Source organism: Rhinopithecus roxellana, chromosome 21 (assembly GCF_007565055.1).
Source record: "Rhinopithecus roxellana isolate Shanxi Qingling chromosome 21, ASM756505v1, whole genome shotgun sequence".
NCBI classification, from domain to species: Eukaryota; Metazoa; Chordata; class Mammalia; order Primates; family Cercopithecidae; genus Rhinopithecus; species Rhinopithecus roxellana.
The window spans coordinates 78,508,619-78,527,700 of record NC_044569.1 but is presented as its reverse complement, the minus strand read 5'-3'; the positions used below and the strand labels follow the sequence as shown (position 1 = coordinate 78,527,700).

General features: G+C 40.0%; 1 protein-coding gene across 2 annotated transcripts in view; it reads left to right on the top strand.

Annotated features, from left to right (window-relative positions):
* TRAPPC8 (trafficking protein particle complex 8) overlaps positions 1-19,082 on the top strand; it is a 116,516-nt gene that overhangs the window by 8,201 nt on the left and 89,233 nt on the right. For both annotated transcript variants that reach the window (XM_010380775.2, XM_010380765.2), the window contains exons 2-4: positions 4,429-4,623; positions 17,525-17,614; positions 18,725-18,899. In XM_010380775.2, the coding sequence (XP_010379077.1) occupies positions 4,429-4,623; positions 17,525-17,614; positions 18,725-18,899 (460 nt within the window). The remainder of the gene's footprint in view (positions 1-4,428; positions 4,624-17,524; positions 17,615-18,724; positions 18,900-19,082) is intronic.

The window sequence follows — 19,082 nt, the reverse complement described above, 5'->3', positions numbered from 1 at the left end:
TATAAAGTTTTATATGCTAGGTAAAACCATAAAAGGTGTAATTATTTTCAGAATACATTTTATTTATTTATTTATTTATCTATTTATTTATTTATTTATTTATTTATTTATTTATGAGATGGAGCCTTGCTCTGTTGCCCATGCTGGAGTGCTGTGATGTGATCTCAGCTCTCTGCAACCTCTGCCTCCTGAGTTCAAGTGATTCTTCTGCCTCAGCCTCCTGAGTAGCTGGGACTACAGACATGTGCCACCACACCTGGCTTGCTTGCTTATTTACTTATTTATTTATTTTGAGACAAGAGTTTCACTCTTGTTGCCCTAGTCTGCAGTGCAATGATGCAGTCTGCTCACTGCAACTTGTGCCTTCCCAGATTCAAGCGATTCGTTTGCATCAGACTCCTGAGTAGCTGGGATTACAGGCATGTGCCACAACACCTGGCTAGTTTTGTATTTTTAGTAGAGATAGGGTTTCACCATATGGGCCAGGCTAGTCTTGAACTCCTGACCTCGTGATCCAACTGTCTCGACTTCCCAAAGTACTGTGATTACAGGTGTGAGCCACCATGCCCAGCCTGTTTATTTTTTATTTATTTAATCTTTTGAGACAGAGTCTCGCCTTGTCGCCCAGGCTGGAGTACAGTGGCGCGATCTGGGCTCACTGCAAGCTCCACCTCCCGGGTTCACCCCATTCTCCTGCCTCAGCCTCCAGAGTAACTGGAACTTCAGGCGCCTGCCACCGTGCCTGGCTAATTTTGTGTATTTTTAGTAGAGGCGGGGTTTCAGTATGTTAGTCAGGATGGTCTTGATCTCCTGACCTCGTGATCCGCCCGCCTCGGCCTCCCTAGAGTGCTGGAATTACAGGCGTGAGCCCCCGTCCCCGGCCTGTTTGTTTATTTTTATAGAGGCTAAGTCTTGCTATGTCCCCCGGGCTGGTCTTGAACTCCTGGGCTCAAATGATCCTCCTGCCTCAGCCTCGCAAAGTGTTAGGATTACAGGCATGAGTTTTGAGCCACGATGTGTGGCCCCCAAATACTTTTTATCAAACAAACACCAGATGTTTTAGGTGCTCCCTTGAAAAAGATTTTTGTGGTGAAATAAGTTTGCTTAAGGTAGCATGTGTTTGGGAGTATTACAGTTTGGTTTAGCAATTAAGGACTCTGGAAAGACCTATTATAAAGAGACCTTTAAAGACTTAATCCACTATTTCTCAAATTTATTTGAACATAGAATCATTCAGAAACATTCTTTACTTTTCTTAAGGAACCAGTATTCCATGGAAAATTCTGGGAAGTATAACTTCAAAATACAATATTTAAGAACTTAAAAATGTAACAGTAGAGCTGAATTTCATTTTGAAATTGAGATGTTATATGATAAATAAATTCAGTGAAGTCTAAATATATTTACCTGAGGCTTTTGAATTTTTTGTGTCTGACTTAAGAACATTTCACATTTCTCTTAAATCATTCTTTGCTCTTGCTTCATTAGATTGGTTTTCTGATATCCCAGTGTAACTTATCTGTTGTGTAACAAATTACCCCAAAAATGTGTACCTTAAATCAAAAGCATTTATTATTTCTCACTTCCTCTGGAATCTGGGAGTGGCTTAGCTGGGTAGCTCCAGTTCAGGGTCTCTCATGAAGTTGCAGTAGAGCTGTCAGCAGGGGCTGACAGTCATCTGAGGCTGGAAGTTCTTTTTCCAAGCTCACTAGTATGGTTGTTGGCAAGCCTCAGTTTCTCACTGGCTATTAGCCTGCAATCTCAGTTTTCTCACTCAGTTATAAGCTCCTTGAATGTTCCCATAGTGTGGCAGTTGGCTTCTCCCAAAACAAATAATTAAGAGAACCCAAGATGGAAGCCGTAGGCTTTTAAAACTTATCTCAGAAGTGAAATACCATTGTTTTTTCTGTCTTCTCTTGGTTATACAGAATTATGTAGTAACTGATAAACCCACCTTGAATATAGGGCAAACCTAGAATATCCTTTTGTGTTAACACTTTTTTTCTAATTAAAAGTTTTTTCCTGTGTTAACACTTATGAACACCAAAAGGTAGTTAAAGCAAAGTTTAATATACGTATGGCTACTTATGTTATTTGACAATTATGAAGCAACTTTATTTTATTATTTTATTTTTTTTTTTTTGAGACAGAGTTTTGCTGTTTTTGCCCAGGCTGGAGTGCAATGGCGTGGTCTCTGCTCACTGCAACCCCCGCCTCCCGGGTTCAAGCGATTCTCCTGCCTCAGCCTCCAGAGTAGCTGGGATTACAGGCACACGCCACTATGCCCGGCTAATTTTGTATTTTTAGTAGAGACGGGGTTTCACCATGTTGGCCAGGCTGGTCTCGAACTCCTGACCTCAAGTGATCTGTCCGCCTCAGCCTCCCAAAGTGCTGGGATTACAACAGTGAGCCACCGTGCCCGGCTGCTTGTATATTTTTTGTATATATATTTATATTTACAATATAAATACACATTTGTACCACATACAGTATTTTAAAAATGTTTTTGAGTCTTTTTTTTTTTTAAGTAAAAAATGTTAGAAATCAATAGAACACATAGGAAATTTAGAAAAGTCTGTATGGATATAACTTTATTTAAAATATAGGCAGGCCTCGATTTTGGTATAAGGCATTTTCCATTGAGAAGAAAGTGTCATTATTTGTTGGTACCCAGACCACTTACCCAAAGTTGCCTCTTATTTGTATATGATGACCCATGATGCAGTTGAATGGGTGATGTATCTGCTGCTGCTGCTATACCGCCTCCATTACATATTGTTGAGTATGGTGCTCAGTGCTTTACAATTACTGTCTAACAATAGCTCACCCAAATCCCTAAAATGATCCTGTGAAGTAGATAGTAATCACATGTGCAGATGAGGAATTTGAAGCACAGAAGAGTTAAGTTGTTTAGGGTAATCCAGTTGATAAGTAATGGGTTGGGATTTAAGTTAAGGTCCAACTCCAAAAGCTGGGTGCTCAATTGTTATAATGGATTACTTTTTTTTTTATTTGAGACATCATCTCACTCTGTCGCCCAGGCTGGAATGCAGTGGTGCAATCTTGGCTCACTGCAACCTCCTCATTCAAGTGATTCTTCTGCCTCAGCCTCCCCAGTAGCTGCGATTACAGGCACCCGCCACCATGCCTGGCTAATTTTTGTATTTTTAGTAGAGACGAGGTTTCACTGTGTTGGCTGGGCTGGTCTCGAACTCTTGACCTCAGGTGATCCACCCACCTCGACCTCCCAAAGTGCTTGGATTACAGATGTGAGCCACTGTGCCCAGCCCTGTAATGGACTGCTTTTAATGCTACTGTGGAACATTTTGTCTGATTATGTGAAAAAATATGCTCACATTTTGTTCTGGTTCTGTGGACGATGCTGTCTTCTTGCTGTGCCTCAGAACCTGTTCCCTGTCCTGAAGCTCTGAACTACTTACTGGTTATAAATTGTATAGGCTGAAGCAAGGACTATAGCACAGTGGAGGCAGGAAGTATTAGGGTGGTAAAAGGGATCTGGACATTTTTTTGTTTTTGAGACTGAGTCTCTGTCACCCAAGCTACAGTTCAGTGGTGCAATCTCGGCTCACTGCAACCTCCGCCTCCCGGGTTCAAGCAGTTCTCCTGCCTCAGCCTCCTGAGTAGCTGGGATTACAGGCTACAACCACCATACCCAGCCAATTTTTTGTATTTTTAATAGAGACAGGGTTTTGTCATGTTGGCTAGGCTGGTCTCCAACTTCTGACTTCAAGCTATCCGTCTCAGCCTCCCAAAGTGCTGGTGATTATAGGCATGAGCCACCGCGCCTGCCCAGAGTTTTTTTTAAGTAGACTCTATTTTTTAACAGTTTTAGATGAATGGCAAATTTGAGCTGAAAGTACAGAGAGTTTCTACATATCTCTTGCCCCTGCACATGCATAGCCTCCACCACAGCATCGTGCACTGGAGTGGGCATTGATTTTTATGAGAGTGAAAAAGAGTAAGAATGCACGCCGACTAGGGAAAGCAGAAGGAAACCCAAGTGCAACATTTAACTCCCTTTTCTTTTTCCTTTTACTGCTTTTAGTGTTAATACCACAGGCCTTATGCTGCCTTGGACCAGCTTTAGTGTGAGGTGAGAATTAGAGAAGTGGTCTGGAAAGTGGTTGGTTTCTGGCAACTCCAAACATAGTAGGAAAGGAAAGGGCCTACAGTAGGAAAGCTGAGCAGTAGTGAGAGGGGAAGGAATCCTGCGGTTAATAAACTGTCTAGCTAGCCCTTTTGGTATATGAGGGAATGTTGTCAACCATTTATATTTCTGGAAGAATGTTCCACTTGGAATTCCTGGCTTCTGCTTTGTACATCCTTTTTGTTTGTAAACCATTAGCCCAATTTTGGGTTATTGTGCATTGTATAGAATTAATTTCAAGTTTTTTTTTTTCTTTAAAGTTCATATGAGAGATCCTAATAATCAACTTCACGTAATTAAAAATTTGAAGATAGCGGTAAGCAACATTGTCACCCAGCCACCTCAGCCTGGAGCCATCCGGAAGCTTTTGAATGATGTTGTTTCTGGCAGTCAACCTGCAGAAGGATTAGTAGCTAATGTGATTACAGCAGGAGATTATGACCTTAACATCAGTGGTATGTAACAAAGTTTATTGTTATTTTTTTGAGTGAAATTTCCTTTTGTTAGAAAAAGCGATTCTGTGACTTGGGAGATCATCAACATATTTAAGAGCTTAGTAAGTGCTAGAGGCTGAGAATATAATGTTGAAAACAGTCCTAGGAACTTTGCCTGTTTATTTTATTCCAGAACGTAAAGTAGTATCTAGAACATGCATAATATATATTTGTTGAATGAAAGAACTAACAGTAAATTAAAAAAATTCTTCTGTGACATAAGTAATACTATAATTAAATAAAGAGCATTAAGTTTATTGTATTTTTATCTTGCTTGGTGTTAAGTGGAGGAAATGTTTATAAAAAATGTGTAAATATGTAATGTTTTGTGAGTATGTCTTTAACTTGAATGGTAAATATTTTCATAACAACATTGGTAGGTAAAATCATATATATACACATTTTTTTTTTTAAATTAAATGTTTATAGAGATGGGGGGGGGGTCTGATTATATTCCCCAGGGTGGTCTTGAACTGCTGACCTCAAGTGATCCTCCTGCTTAGCTTCCCAAGTGCTGGTATTACAGGTGTGAGCCACTGTTCCCAGCCTGAAATTATATATTAATATGTGAAGTAAGTTAGTAGTATTTGGTTTAACTGTTTTCCAATGTTAAAAAGTCTTAATTAATTGACATGGGGTAGATATTTTAGAGGGAAAATACTCAAAGTACATCATCAAATTAGCATATTTCAGCAGTCTAATAAAATAATCTTTTTAGGCCAGGATAATTTATAATCTAATACTTTAATACTTCCTAATTTCATCTTTAAAGATTTTCCTAATCAGTCAGGCGTGGTGGCTTATGCCTGTAATCCCAGCACTTTGGGAGGCCAAGGCAGGTGGATCACTTGACGTCAGGAGTTTGAGACCAGCCTGGCCAACATAGTGAAACCCCATCTCTACTAAAAATACAAAAATCAGCTGAGTGTGGTGGTAGGTGCCTATAATCCCAGCTACTCAGGAGGCCAAGGCAGGAGAATCGCTTGAACCCAGGAGGCAGAGGTTGCAGTGAGCCAAGATGGCACCATGGCTCTCCAGCCTAGGCAATAGAGTGAAACTCTGCTTTTTAAAAAAAAAAAAAAAAAAAGTTTTTCTTAAACATATGCACAGAATTTGAAATGGACATATTTTAAGTCACCAAGTTAGTTGTTTTCCCTTGTATAGTTAAAAATATTTGTAGAATTATTTTGTTAAATGTTCTTTATTTTTTTCTTCTTTCGTTGCCTTTAGTTTTAATTCCAGCAAGATAAGTCAACTTGATAATTTTAAGTTGAGAATATTATGGTTATCTTTACCAATCAAAAAAATCTGAATTTCAGGATATAGTACATAGTTGGACAATTCCTAGCATGTGTTTTCAATATGAAGCAAAAATCTGGGTATTTCTTGGAAAAAAGAATAGAATTTGAACTGTTATTTTTCTCTCATTAGTGTTGTAGTGTGAAGGGCAATAAATCAAATGCCAGAGTGTCCAAGTTTTTATACTACCATAGTCATTAGTTAGTTAGATAACTTGAATAAGTCACTTAGTGTTTCCTTTTATTTTTATTTTTAGTATTTTTTGAGACAGGGTCTCACTCTGTTGCCCAGGCTGGAGTGCAGTGGTGCTATCACAGTTCACTGTAGCCTCGACCTCCCTGGGCTCAGGTGATCGTCTTACCTCAGCCTACCAACCATGCCAGGCTAACATTTTTTTTAAAAGAGACAAAGTCTCTCTCTCACACAGGCTGGAGTATAGTGGTGTAATCATTGTTCATTGCAGCCTTGAACTCCTGGACTTATGCAATCTTTTCACCTCTGCCTCCCAAGTAACTAGGACTACAGCTGCACACCACCATGCTTGGCTAATTTTAAATTTTTTTTGTAGAGACAGAATCTCACTATGTTCAAATGATCCTCTCACCCTGGCCTCTCAAAGTGTTGGGATTACAGGCATGAACCACCATGCCCAGCCAAGTCACTTAGTGTTTCTGAGACTCTGTTTCCATCTCTGAAAACGGGAGTTTGGCTGGATTCTTTTTTTTCTTTTTTTGAGACAGCGTCTCACTCTGTCGCCCAGGCTGGAGTATGGTGGCGTGATCTCGGCTCACTGAAACCTCCACCTTCCGGATTCAAGCGATTCTCCTGCCTCAGCCTCCCAAGTAGCTGGGATTACAGGTGCCCACCACCACGCCTGTCTAATTTTTTGTATTTTTAGAGGTGATGGGGTTTCACCATGTTAGTCAGGCTGGTTTCAAACTCCTGACCTCAAGTGATCCACTTGCCTAAGCCTCCTGAAGTGCTGGGATTACAGGCATGAGCCACCACTCCTGGCCTGGCTGTATTCTTTCTTAAGGCCTACCCTAGACCTTTATATGTAATTCTGTTTTGCAGGATCTTAACAATTTTGTTTAGCCTTGCAACAAATATTTATTGATTTCTACTGTATGCTTTGTATTGAGATTCAGAGATAAACAAGACATGCTTTAAAGTTTATAATCTGGTAGGGAGACAAACATGTTAATCAGTAATCATAGTATGGTCTAATTTATCATATATTAATATCACAATACATTGTAATAGAGCTGTGGCATATCTGGTATGCCAAAAGTGCTGAAGGGGCACAGAGAGGGATTACCTATCATATTTAAAAAACGAAAGTATCTTTTTCTCTTATATTTCTTTATTTATTTATTTATTTATTTATTCTTATTTTTAAGAGACAGAGTCTTACCCTGTCACCCTGTCTAAGGCTGGTGTGCAGTGGTATGATCATAGCCCGCTGTAACCTTGAACTCTTGAGCTCCCATCTCAGCCTCCTGAGTAGCTGGGACTATAGGTGTGTACTATGCTCAGCTAATTAAATTTGTTTTTTTTCTTTTTGTAGAGACAAGGTCTTGCTGTGTTTATTAGCAGGCTGGTCTTGAACTACTGGCCTCAAGCGATCCTCCTACCTTGGCCTCCCAAAGTGCTGGAATTACAGCTGTGAGCCACTGTGCCTGGCCTATATGTGTTTAATTTAATTTAATTTTAGTTTAATTTTATTTTATTTTCTGAGTCGGAGTCTCACTCTATTGCCCCAGCTGGAGTGTAGTGTCATGATCTTGGCTCACTGCAATCTCTTCCTCCTGAGTTCACACAATTCTTCTGCCTCAGCCTCCTGAGTTTCTGGGACTACAGGTGTGCACTACCATACCCGCCTAATTTTTGTGTTTTTAATAGAGAAGGGGTTTCGCCATATTGGCCACGTTGGTCTAAAACTCCTGACCTCAAGTGATCTGCCTGCTTCAGCCTCCCAGAGTGCTGGGATTACAGGCATGAGTGACCGGGTCCACTCATTCGCTATGTTGCCTAGGCTGGTCTCAAATTCCTGGCCTCAAGCAATCCTCCCACCTCTCAAAGTGCTGAGATGACAGGAATGAGCTCAGGTGCTGACCAAAAGTACCTTTTTCTTTTTTCTTTTTTTTTTTTTTTTGAGACAGAGTTTCACTCTTGTTGCCCAGGCTAGAGTGCAATGGCGTGATCTCAGCTCACCGCAACCTCCGCCTCCCAGGTTCAAGCGATTCTCCTGCCTCAGCCTCCTGAGTAGCTGGGATTACAGGCATGCACCACCACGCCCAGCTAATTTTGTATTTTTAATAGAGATGAGGTTTCTCCATGTTGAAGCTGATCTTGAACTCCTGACCTCAGATGATCTGCCCGCCTCAGCCTGGCCAAAAGTATCTTTTTCATACTGCAAATATTTTGCTAACCTCCAAAGTCCATATACCTGTTACTTTTAAAAAATTTATCAAGGCCAGGCACAGTTGCTCAGGCCTGTAATCCCATCACTTTGGGAAGCTGAGGTGGGAGGATCACTTGAGGCCAGGAGTTCAAGACCAGCCTGGACAACATATTGAGACCCCATCTGGACAAAAATTTTTTAAAAAAATTAGCTGGTGGCTAGGCATGGTGGCTCACGCCTATAATCCCAGCACTTTGGAAGGCTGAGACGGGTGGATCACTTGAGGTCAGGAGATCAAGACCAGCCGGGCCAACACAGTGAAACCCTGTCTCTACTAAAAATACAAAAATTAGCCAGCAGTGGGCACCTGTGGTTCCAGCTACTTGGAAGGCTGAGGTAGGAGAATCGCTTGAATCTGGGAGGCAGAGGTTGCAGTCAGCCGAGGTCACATCACTGCATTCCAGCCTGGGCGACAGAGTGAGACTCTGTCTCAAAAAAAAAAAAAAAAAAAAAAAATTAGCCGGGTGTGGTGGTGTATACCTGTAGTCCCAGCCACTCAGGAGGCTGAGGTGGGAAGATCACTTGAACCTGGGAGGTCAGGGGTGCAAAAACAGTGATTTTGCGACTGCACTCCAACCCGGGTGACAGAGCAAGACCCTGCCTCAAAAGAAAAATAAATTTATCAAAATGATATGTGTTCATAGACATAATGATAAAAAGACTTAAAGGAAAAAACAGCAGTGATCTGTACCTTGCCCACCAATTTCTGTAGTCTTTTCCTCCGGTATTGATTATGTGCTTCTAAGTAATATTTTTATATGGCTGTCTATGGCATAATAAGTTTTAGATTTAAATAAATTTTATTTATTGGCTTCTCATTATCACCGATAGGGATTTGGCTTAATTTCTCCCATCCTTTTCCCTCCATCTCATAGTTTTTGGTTAATATTCACTGCTAATAATATGACTAAATGTCGTTCACTTCTTCACTGCTTAGCCAGTTATTGGGCTTTCTAATACAGTATTTTGTGTTTTCAGGAGTTAGTAATTGTCTTTTTCAAAACATCTTGCTGCCGGGTGAGGTGGCTCACACCTGTAATCCCAGCACTTTGGGAGGCTGAGGTAGGTGGATCACCTGAGGTTAGGAGTTCGAGACCAGCCTGGCTAAAATGGAGAAACCCTGTTTCTACTAGAAAATACAAAAAAAATTAGCTGGGCGTGGTGGAACCCGGGAGGTGGAGGTTGGAGTAAGCCAAGATCGCGCCATTGCACTCCAGCTTTGACAACAAGAGCGAAACTCAGTCTCCAAAAAAAAAAACACCACACACACACACAAAAAACACAAAACATCTTGCTGAGTTCTTTGTGTCTGTTGCTAGTCTCTCAGACTTCTTCAGTTGGATTTTCTACTTGTGAGATTAATTTGTCAAATAACCCATTTATTAGGAGCTCCTTCAAGAAATCTCTCTTGTTACTACATACATTTTCATTAAGGATGATATTATTCCTATGTGATAAAAATTGGTCCTTAGGGGACAAAAAAGTCTTAGCTATTATAAGGGTTTGTGGCTCTCCAAAGGGTCTCCATGCATAAATAGATGATACATGATACAGTTGTGGTGGTGTTTAAAAAAATACTTTGGTCAGGGGAAAGGGTTGATTAGGAAAAACCTCTAAAACAATATGATGAAATAAAATTTGGGAAATGGTGTTCAATTTTATGTTGGACTGGTTGCTGTCCAAGGCCCACTCCACAGCTGTCATCCTGAGGATTTCCTTCCCTTCACTTCTCTGTAGTATTTCATTTATATATATTTTTTGTGTATTTCCTTAATATGGTGAAGGACATCTCTAGTAGCTTCCTGAGAATGGGTGCTTGGAAAATAAAATTTTTGAGGAATGAATGTTGGAAAGTTTTCTTATTTTATATAGTTGATCGATGGTTTGACTGTGTACATTGTTATAGATCATTTTTCTCAGAATTGATCCACTTTCTTTTAGCTTCAAGCATTGCTCTTAAAAAAGCTAGAAGCCATTATATGTATTACCCCCAACCCTCCAGCTTTTAGAAGTTTTTGAAGGTCTTTATCCCTGTTATTTTGAAATTTCATGTTAGGGGTTTTAACTCCTTTTTCACTTATTTTACTGGACAGCTTCTTTTGACAGTCTGGTCATGCACTTTTTAGTCCTTAGAAACTGTCTTATTTTTCTTAAATTTCTCCCCTATTGTTTTCTCTGTTCTTTCTGAAACTACTGTTAGTTGGATGTAGAACTTCCTGTGTTGGTCCTCTAATGTTCTTACCTTTTTTTCTCAAATTGTCTATCTCTGTCTTTTTGTTTTATTTTTCTGGGTATGAATATCCTTGACTTTGTCTTCTGACCCTTCTATTGAAGTTTTAATGTTTGATGTCTTTTTGTGGGTTTTTTGGAGCTGTTTTCCTCTCTAGATTTTCCTTTATTATGCCATCCTATTCAGGTTTTATGTTACAGTATCTTAACTCTGAAGATAGTAATAAATTGTTGTTGGCTGTTTGTTTTTAAGTTTTCTTCTATCCTGTGCCTTTTTTAAATTCATATTATTTTTGTTTTGATTTTTTCATTCTGGACACTTACCTCAAATGTTTGGTAAGACCATGCATTATTTTCTTTCTTTTTTTTTTTTTTGAGACAGAGTCTGGCTCTGTCGCCCAGGCTGGAGTGCGGTGGCCGGATCTCAGCTCACTGCAAGCTCCGCCTCCCGGGTTTACGCCATTCTCCTGCCTCCGCCTCCCAAGTAGCTGGGACTACAGGCGCCCGCCTCGTCGCCCTGCTAGTTTTTTGTATTCTTTAGTAGAGACGGGGTTTCACCGTATTAGCTAGGGTGGTCTCGATCTCCTGACCTTGTGATCCGCCCGTCTCGGCCTCCCAAAGTGCTGGGATTACAGGCTTGAGCCACCGCGCCCGGCCTGACCATGCATTATTTTCTATTTCAAATTGAGGCATTAAAACCCTGACTGAGTATAAGAAAACTTACCAGTTAGTAGACTTCTTTATTGGGTGGTAAGGCTAAGAATAGGTTTAAGGGTTGCCCAATTTTTATGGCTTATAGTTTTTTTTTCTTTGAGGCCATTTAGTTTATCCAGAGAAGGATTCTCAAATCTGCTCTCTGGCTATCTGTGTCCTGGGCCTTTTTTTTCTATTGAAGTGGTTTGGCAGATCATTTATAGGAACAGTGTAGTTATGATTTGGTTGTGGGAGATTGTTTTATCTAATTATATTACTTGCATTCTCAGGTCCCTGCCGGCATCTCCTCATATGGGAGGATTGATTGCTATTTGCATTTAAAAGCAGGTGGAGGCAATTACTGTAGCTTAACTCTTCAGGCAGTTTTTTTTTTTTTTTTTTTTGAGACTGAGTTTCCCCCTTGTTGCCCAGTCTGGAGTGCAGTGGTGCGATCTTGGCTCACTGCAGCCTCCACGTCCCGGGTTCTCCTGCTTCAGGCAGATTAAAAAAAAAAAAAAATTATTATTATTTGTATTTTCAGTAGAGAACAGGGTTTCACGATGTTGGCCAGGTTGGTCTTGAACTTCTAGATTGAAGTGATCCACCTGCCTTGGCCTCCCAAAGTGCTGGGATTACAGGTGTGAGCCACCACTCCCAGCCATTTTTTTTTTTTTTTGGTGGGGAGGGACGGAGTCTTGCTCTTTTGCCCAGGCTGGAGTGCACTGGCGCGATCTTGGTTCACTGCAACCTCTGCCTCCTGGTTCAAGTAGTTCTCCCTGCCTTAGCCTCCCAAATAGCTGGGATTACAGGCGCCCACCACGACACCCAGCTAATTTTTATATATATATTTTTTGAGACAGAGTCTTGCTCTTAATGCCCAGGCTGGAGTGCAATGGCGTGACCTCGGCTCACTGCAACCTCCATCTCCCGGGTTCAAGCAATTCTCCTGCCTCAGCCTCCGAGTAGCTGGGATTATAGGCACCCGCCGCCACACCTGGCTAATTTTTTGTATTTTTAGTAGAGATGAAGTTTCACCATGTTGGCCAGGCTGGTCTCGAACTCCTGACATCAGGTGATCCACCTATCCTAGTCTCCTAAAGTGCTGGGATTATAGGCATGAGCCACCACACCCGGCTAATTTTTGTACCTTTTTTTTTTTTTTTTTTTTTTGAGACGGAGTCTCGCTCTGCCGCCCAGGCTGGAGTGCAGTGGCCGGATCTCAGCTCACTGCAAGCTCCGCCTCCTGGGTTTACGCCATTCTCCTGCCTCAGCCTCCCGAGTAGCTGGGAGTACAGGCACCCGCCACCTCCCCCGGCTAGTTTTTTGTATTTTTTAGTAGAGACGGGGTTTCACCATGTTAGCCAGGATGGTCTCGATCTCCTGACCTCGTGCTCCGCCCGTCTCGGCCTCCCAAAGTGCTGGGATTACAGGCTTGAGCCACCGCGCCCGGCCAATTTTTGTACTTTTTAATAGAGGTGGGATTTTGCCATGTTGGCCAGGCTTGTCTTGAACTCCTGACCTCAGGTGATCCACCCACCTCGGCCTCCCAAAGTGCTGAGATTACAGGCATGAGCTATACCACAGCTGGCCTTATTATTTTTAAAACTAGAGGCGAGGTCTCACTGTGTTACCCAGGCTGGTCTCCAACTCCTGGGCTCAAGTAGGATAAACTACACACCAGCACAGTTTTTTTTTTTTTAGCTTCTTTCCCTTTTACTGTAAGGGACCTCCTTTCAGCTTTATTTTTGTGTTGGCCATAAAGACTGAGAATGAGATATGATGAAGTACTAAGTTAATTTTAGTAAAATTTCATTATAACAGAATAATACTCTTTGGAGATCATAGAAAAGTGGTTTTATCCGTTTTAATAAGGTATTAATTCTTACATATTCAATGTATGCTTCTAATTTTCACCATTAATGTGAGTCAGCATACTTTTCATTCATTCTGTTAAAGAAATAGATGTTAGATATTTACCTCATAAGCTTAACAGTGCCGTGTTTTCTTCAGATCGGTCATTGAAAACTACTGTTTCTTGGTACAGTAGTTGGAAAGACACATTGCTGGAGTTGAAAGTCTTTGTTATGTACAGGCATTTCTTGTGATGGTCTCAGTTTTCTAGATTTTTCTCGCCTACTTCGTATCTATTGTCTTTTTTTTCCACTTACGTACTATTTTGTATTTGCCCCAATTGACATGTCTAATTTTTCTAAAATGAGGAAGGTCTAATGATGCTTTTTCAAATTTTATCTATTTTATCATCCATTATTCTGTTTACTCTTACATGTTTATCTATTAAATCCAAGCATTGTCTTTGAATGGTGTATTTTGGGCTGGATCTTATTTTAAAAGGAAGGAAGACCATATTACCTTTCCTTACCAAAACAGTACACTCTGCATGGGTCTTTTTTTTTTTTGAGGCAGGGTCTCATTGTGTCACCCAGACTGGAGTGCAGTGGCTCCATCTTGGCTTACTGCAACCTCTGCCTCCTGGGCTCAAGTGATCCTCATACCTCAGCCTCCTGAGTAGCAGGGACTACAGGTATGAGTGACCATGCCCAGTTAATTTTGCATTTTTTGTAGAGATGAGGTTTTCTCATGTTGCCCAGGCTGGTCTCGAACTCCTGGGCTCAAGTGATCTGCCTGCCTCAGCCTCCCAAAGTGCTGGGATTATAGGCGTGAGCCACTGAACATGGCCAGAAAACTTTAGTAGGAAAACATGGTTGCTATTTCAATTCCAGACAAAGAACATGTTGAGATGGAAAAGGGTATAAGGAAAATAGTGATTTTTATCCCAAGATAAGTGCAAGAAAATTTTTTCTTCTTTGTTCATTTTGAACCAAGGTCTCGCTCTGTCGCCCAAGCTGGAGTGCAGTGGCGCCATCTCGGCTCACCGCAGTTTTGACCTCCTGGGTTCAAGCTATCTTCCCACCTTAGCCTCTTGAGTAGCCAGCACTACAACCTCATGTCCCACTCCCGAGTAATTTCTGTACTTTTTGTAGAGACGGGGTTTACTATGTTTCCGCAGGCTGGTCTCTGACTCCTGGGCTCCAGTGATCCCTCCACCTCAGCCTCCCAAAGTGCTGGGATTACAGGTGTGAGCCCCTATACCCAGCCACAAGCTACCAGTTACTACTAGTATTTAGAAAGTTATTATTTCAATTTAAGAGTATGTCTGTGTATGTCTGTATGTGTATGTATTTTGCTTTTTAATTTATTTTTCATTATGTATACATTCACATAGTTTCAAAGTCAAAACTATATAAAGCAAGATAGACAGGAGGCTTGTCCTCTATTCATGTCCCTTCTTTTTTTCCCCTCAAACACGTAGACCTATTTAAAACACAATAAAAATCTAATTACAGTTAACTCTTTTAGTACTTTTATGATGAACTTTAAAAAAAACATGACAGTTTTGGGTTTCATTCTTCTTTTGTCTTAAAGAGGCAGAAGCACTCATGCAATATAGTTTTCAAAAGATCTTTTGCGTTATTAGAGGGAACAACTGTTAAATTTGATTTTATTCAATTTTCAGGCAATAAGGAAGCATCATAAACATTTTGAATTTCCCCTTCATTTCTTCCTCTAAATATATAAGTAATTGGATAATTTCATCCTGAGAGCAGAACCCAGATACAAGAAAATCAAAGAGTAATAAATGAAATATTTAATCACATTCCCTTTTCCAGAAGGTGAGATGAGAAGGCTACATTATACATTGCAGAAGGCTCCAAGGCTGCCAAGGTGGATTAGAGGCTTTTCTGACTGAATCAAATCTCAAAGATACCTTTTTTTTTTTTTTCTTTTGAGACGGAGTCTCGCTCTGTCATCCAGGCTAGAGTAGTGCAGTGGTGCAATCTCTGCTCACTGCAGCCTCCATCTCCCAAGTTCAAGCGACTCTCTTGCCTCAGCCTCCCGAGTAGCTGGGATTACAGGCATGCATCACCCCACCCACTCAGATTATTTTGTACTTTTAGTAGAGACAGGGTTTCTCCATGTTGGTCAGGCTGGTCTCAAACTCCCCACCTCAGGTAATCCGCCCGCCTCAGCCTCCCAAAGTGTTGGGATTGCAGGCGTGAGCCACTGCGCCTGGCCTAAAGATCTCTTTATTCACACAACTTGGTAGATCCCTCTCCTTTCTTATCTCTCTTCTTTCTCTTCTCTCTTGTATAGATAATTAAATGTAGTAGATGTATTCTATTACTTCTCTTTGAAACTATAAGCAAATATAGGTATGGCTCTTCATATTTTCCTTTTCTTGCACAAAAATACATACTTTTCTGCTGTTGCTTTTTTCACTTAATATATCTGGAAGAGCACTTCATTGTAATATGTAGAGATTTCTCCCCGTTCTTTTACAGCTGCTAATGTATCTTTTCAATGGATGGGCCATAATTTATTTACACCTCAGGAGAATGCTGGGACTGAAGATGTGCACCACCACGCCCAGCTAATTTCTTTTTTTTTTTGAGACGGAGTTTCGCTCTAACATGTTGGTTTCACCATGTTGGCCAAGTTGGTCTCAAACTCTTGACCTCAAGTGATCCGCCTGCCTTGACCTCCCAAAGTGCTGGGACTACAGGCATGAGCCACCGTACCCAGCCTCCAAAGTGTTAGGATTACCGGTGTGAAGCATCATGCCCTGCCTGTTTCCTCTTTTATAACAATGAACAGGAAATTGTGATGGTAGTTGCTTTCCTAATCAGACTATATGTAATATATGGGTCATTCTCGTGAGGCATTTGCTGGAGTTAAAATTTCTGTATATTTGGGACCAGGTTAGAATGCTATTTGGTTAAGATGAATGACTTTTTCTTCAGCCCTTCCATTTGTTTAATATAGTATTATAATGTAAGCAGAAAGAATATATTTGCTGTTTTCAGTGGTTAAGATGAAAGCAAAAGGAATATAAGGTTTGATAATCAGCATAAATCAGCATAGGAATGGAGTCCTTTTAGTAAAACTGTGATATAGATAATCTGCTTAAAACCTAGTGAAACCACTAAGTTTTACGTAAGTTCAAATAAAAAGAATAGTTGTGATACAAAATACTTGATGTCGAACAAGAGAGTTGACTTTTTAAGAATCACATTGTATACATTTATACAAACAATGAAAATACACTTCTTGTATTTGATTATAAGGTAAGTATACTTTGAAATTTCATTTAAAGAGGCTTTGTTACTGTCATATTCAAGTAATCAAATTACAAAGTAAGATTTATCAACCATACCACCATTTACATTTTGAGCTAGATACTTCTTTATTGTGGGGGCTGTCTTGTCTTGTCTTGAGAGATGTTTTGCATTATACCTGACCTCTTTGATGCCAGTAGCATAACCCACCTACCTCAGAACCGATAATAAAAAATATCTTGAGAAGTTGCCAGATGTTTCCTAGGGGTCAAAATCATGCTCAGTTGAGAACCTCCATGCTAAGTGTTATTTCTGAAAAGGATCTACTTATGGCAGTGTGATTAGTGGCAGGGTCACAGAACTTGAGTTCTAAAGAAATAATCTTTTTACTCATGTAGATAATATTTAGAGCATTAATAGGTAAGTAGGTTGTGGGAACAGTAGGTTTGGGAATAATTCAATTTTATTTTTGCAAATATATATACTCATGAATATATTCTCGTGTGAATATATTCTTGTGAATGGCTTAAAAGGTGTGTGTACATATATACTCAGTTTATTATTATTATTAGTATTATTATTTTGAGATGGAGTCTCGTTCTGTCACCCAGGCTGGAGTGCAGTGGTGTGATTTCGACTCACTGCAACCCCCACCTCCTGAGTTCAAACAATTTTACCGCCTCAGCCTCCTGAGTACCTGGGATTACAGTCACATGCCACCACGCCCAGCTAATTTTTGTATTTTTAGTAGAGACATGAGGTTTCGCTATGTTGACCAGGCTGGTCTCGAACTCCTGACCTCAGGTGATCCACCCACCTTGGCCTCCCGAAGTGCTGGGATTACAGGCGTGAGCCACCGTGCCAGGCCCTATACACAGTTTATATGTACACACATGTGCATCTGAAAGCACAGGTGAAAAATGCTTGTTTACTGTTAGAAATTATTTTTTTACACCTTTTAGGAATATGGACTTGAAATTTTGTCTGTTGTAAACTGATTCTATTGAAGAATTTTAACTGTTTTGTATATTGTCAATTTTAGCCACTACTCCATGGTTTGAGTCTTACAGAGAAACCTTTCTTCAGTCGATGCCAGCATCGGATCATGAATTTCTGAACCACTATTTAGCATGTATCCTTTGACACTTATGTTCTCCTAAAATCAAATATTTTGGAAATTATTAATCTCAGAAATAGTTAATGAAGGGAAAATTGTTGAAGATATAGAGAATAGAGAAATTATTTTTTATTGATTGACGATGCATGGAGTCTTTGTTATTTTGTTAAATGGCCTCCTAGATATAGGACTGCTATAACAGTTTTTTAACCAATTTAGTTTTTGGTTGTAAAATAAGACTACAGAGGGCTTGCTTATTTTTCTTTAGCCCCCTAGCTTGAATATTTTATGCTTAATAAGTTTTTTAGCCATTTGAGAAAGAAAATGTAAACAATGTTAACTGCTTTCGCTGATTGCTTCAGAATTGACTGCTTATCCTAAGACTCATGAAAAATAATTTTGGATATTTTTAGTAATTTTTTAATGGGTATTCTTTTTTGATGATTGTGGCTTAGTTTTCTTAATGCAGTTACTGAGGAAAGTTAAGAGGTAGGATGAAATTTGTAACTGCAGTGAGATAGAATGGAGAGAAGCAAGATGCAGCAGAATTCATTCTGTTGAAGCTGTACAGTTGTCCATTTTTATTTTTGTGAGTTTCCTTATTATAAAGGCCTAAAAAACTGTCAACAAAAACATCTGTTAGAATTATCTGGAGTATTGAATTATTTGGAGTGTTGGAGAAATTATTTTGTGCTTGCAGTGAAAACCTATGAAATTGGATTACCTGAGAAAATATCACTGGGAGCGGTGGCTCGTGCCTATAATCCGAGCACTTTGGGAGGCCGAGGTGGGCTGATTACCTTAGGTCAGGAGTTCAAGACCACCTGGCCAGCATGGTGAAACCCCGTCTTTACTAAAAATACAAAAAATTAGTTGGGTGCAGTGGCTCGCACCTGTAATCCCAGCTACTCTGGATGCTGAGGCAGGAGAATCGCTTGAACCTTGGAGCCGGAGGTTGTGGTGAGTCGAGATCGTGCCACTAGCACTCCAGCCTGGGCTACAGAGCGAGACTTTGTCTCAAAAAAAAAAAAAAAAAAAAAAAAAACTCCTTAAAGTTTATCTCAATAGGACAATATTTATCATTGAGTAATAAGCGATAATTACCTTAATAATATGGTTTACAAGGTATGTTGGTAGCGTCATCTAGTGAAGCTGAACCTGTGGAACAGTTTTCAAAGTTGTCACAAGAACAGCATCGAATTCAGCACAACAGTGATTATTCCTACCCCAAGTGGTTTATACCAAATACACTTAAATATTATGTACTTTTACATGATGTAAGTGCAGGAAATGAACAGAGGTAAGTTTTTTTTTTTAATTAAAGATTTTTTCCAGTTAAATGATTTAACATTAATTTGGAGAAAGCTTGTTTACGTTTTGGATTTATTTTTGATACAAGAATGTAAAAGTTTAATGTGAATTTTATTAATAAAGCATTTAACTTTATTTTATCCTGGCATTATATTCAACAGCCAGGTTTTTT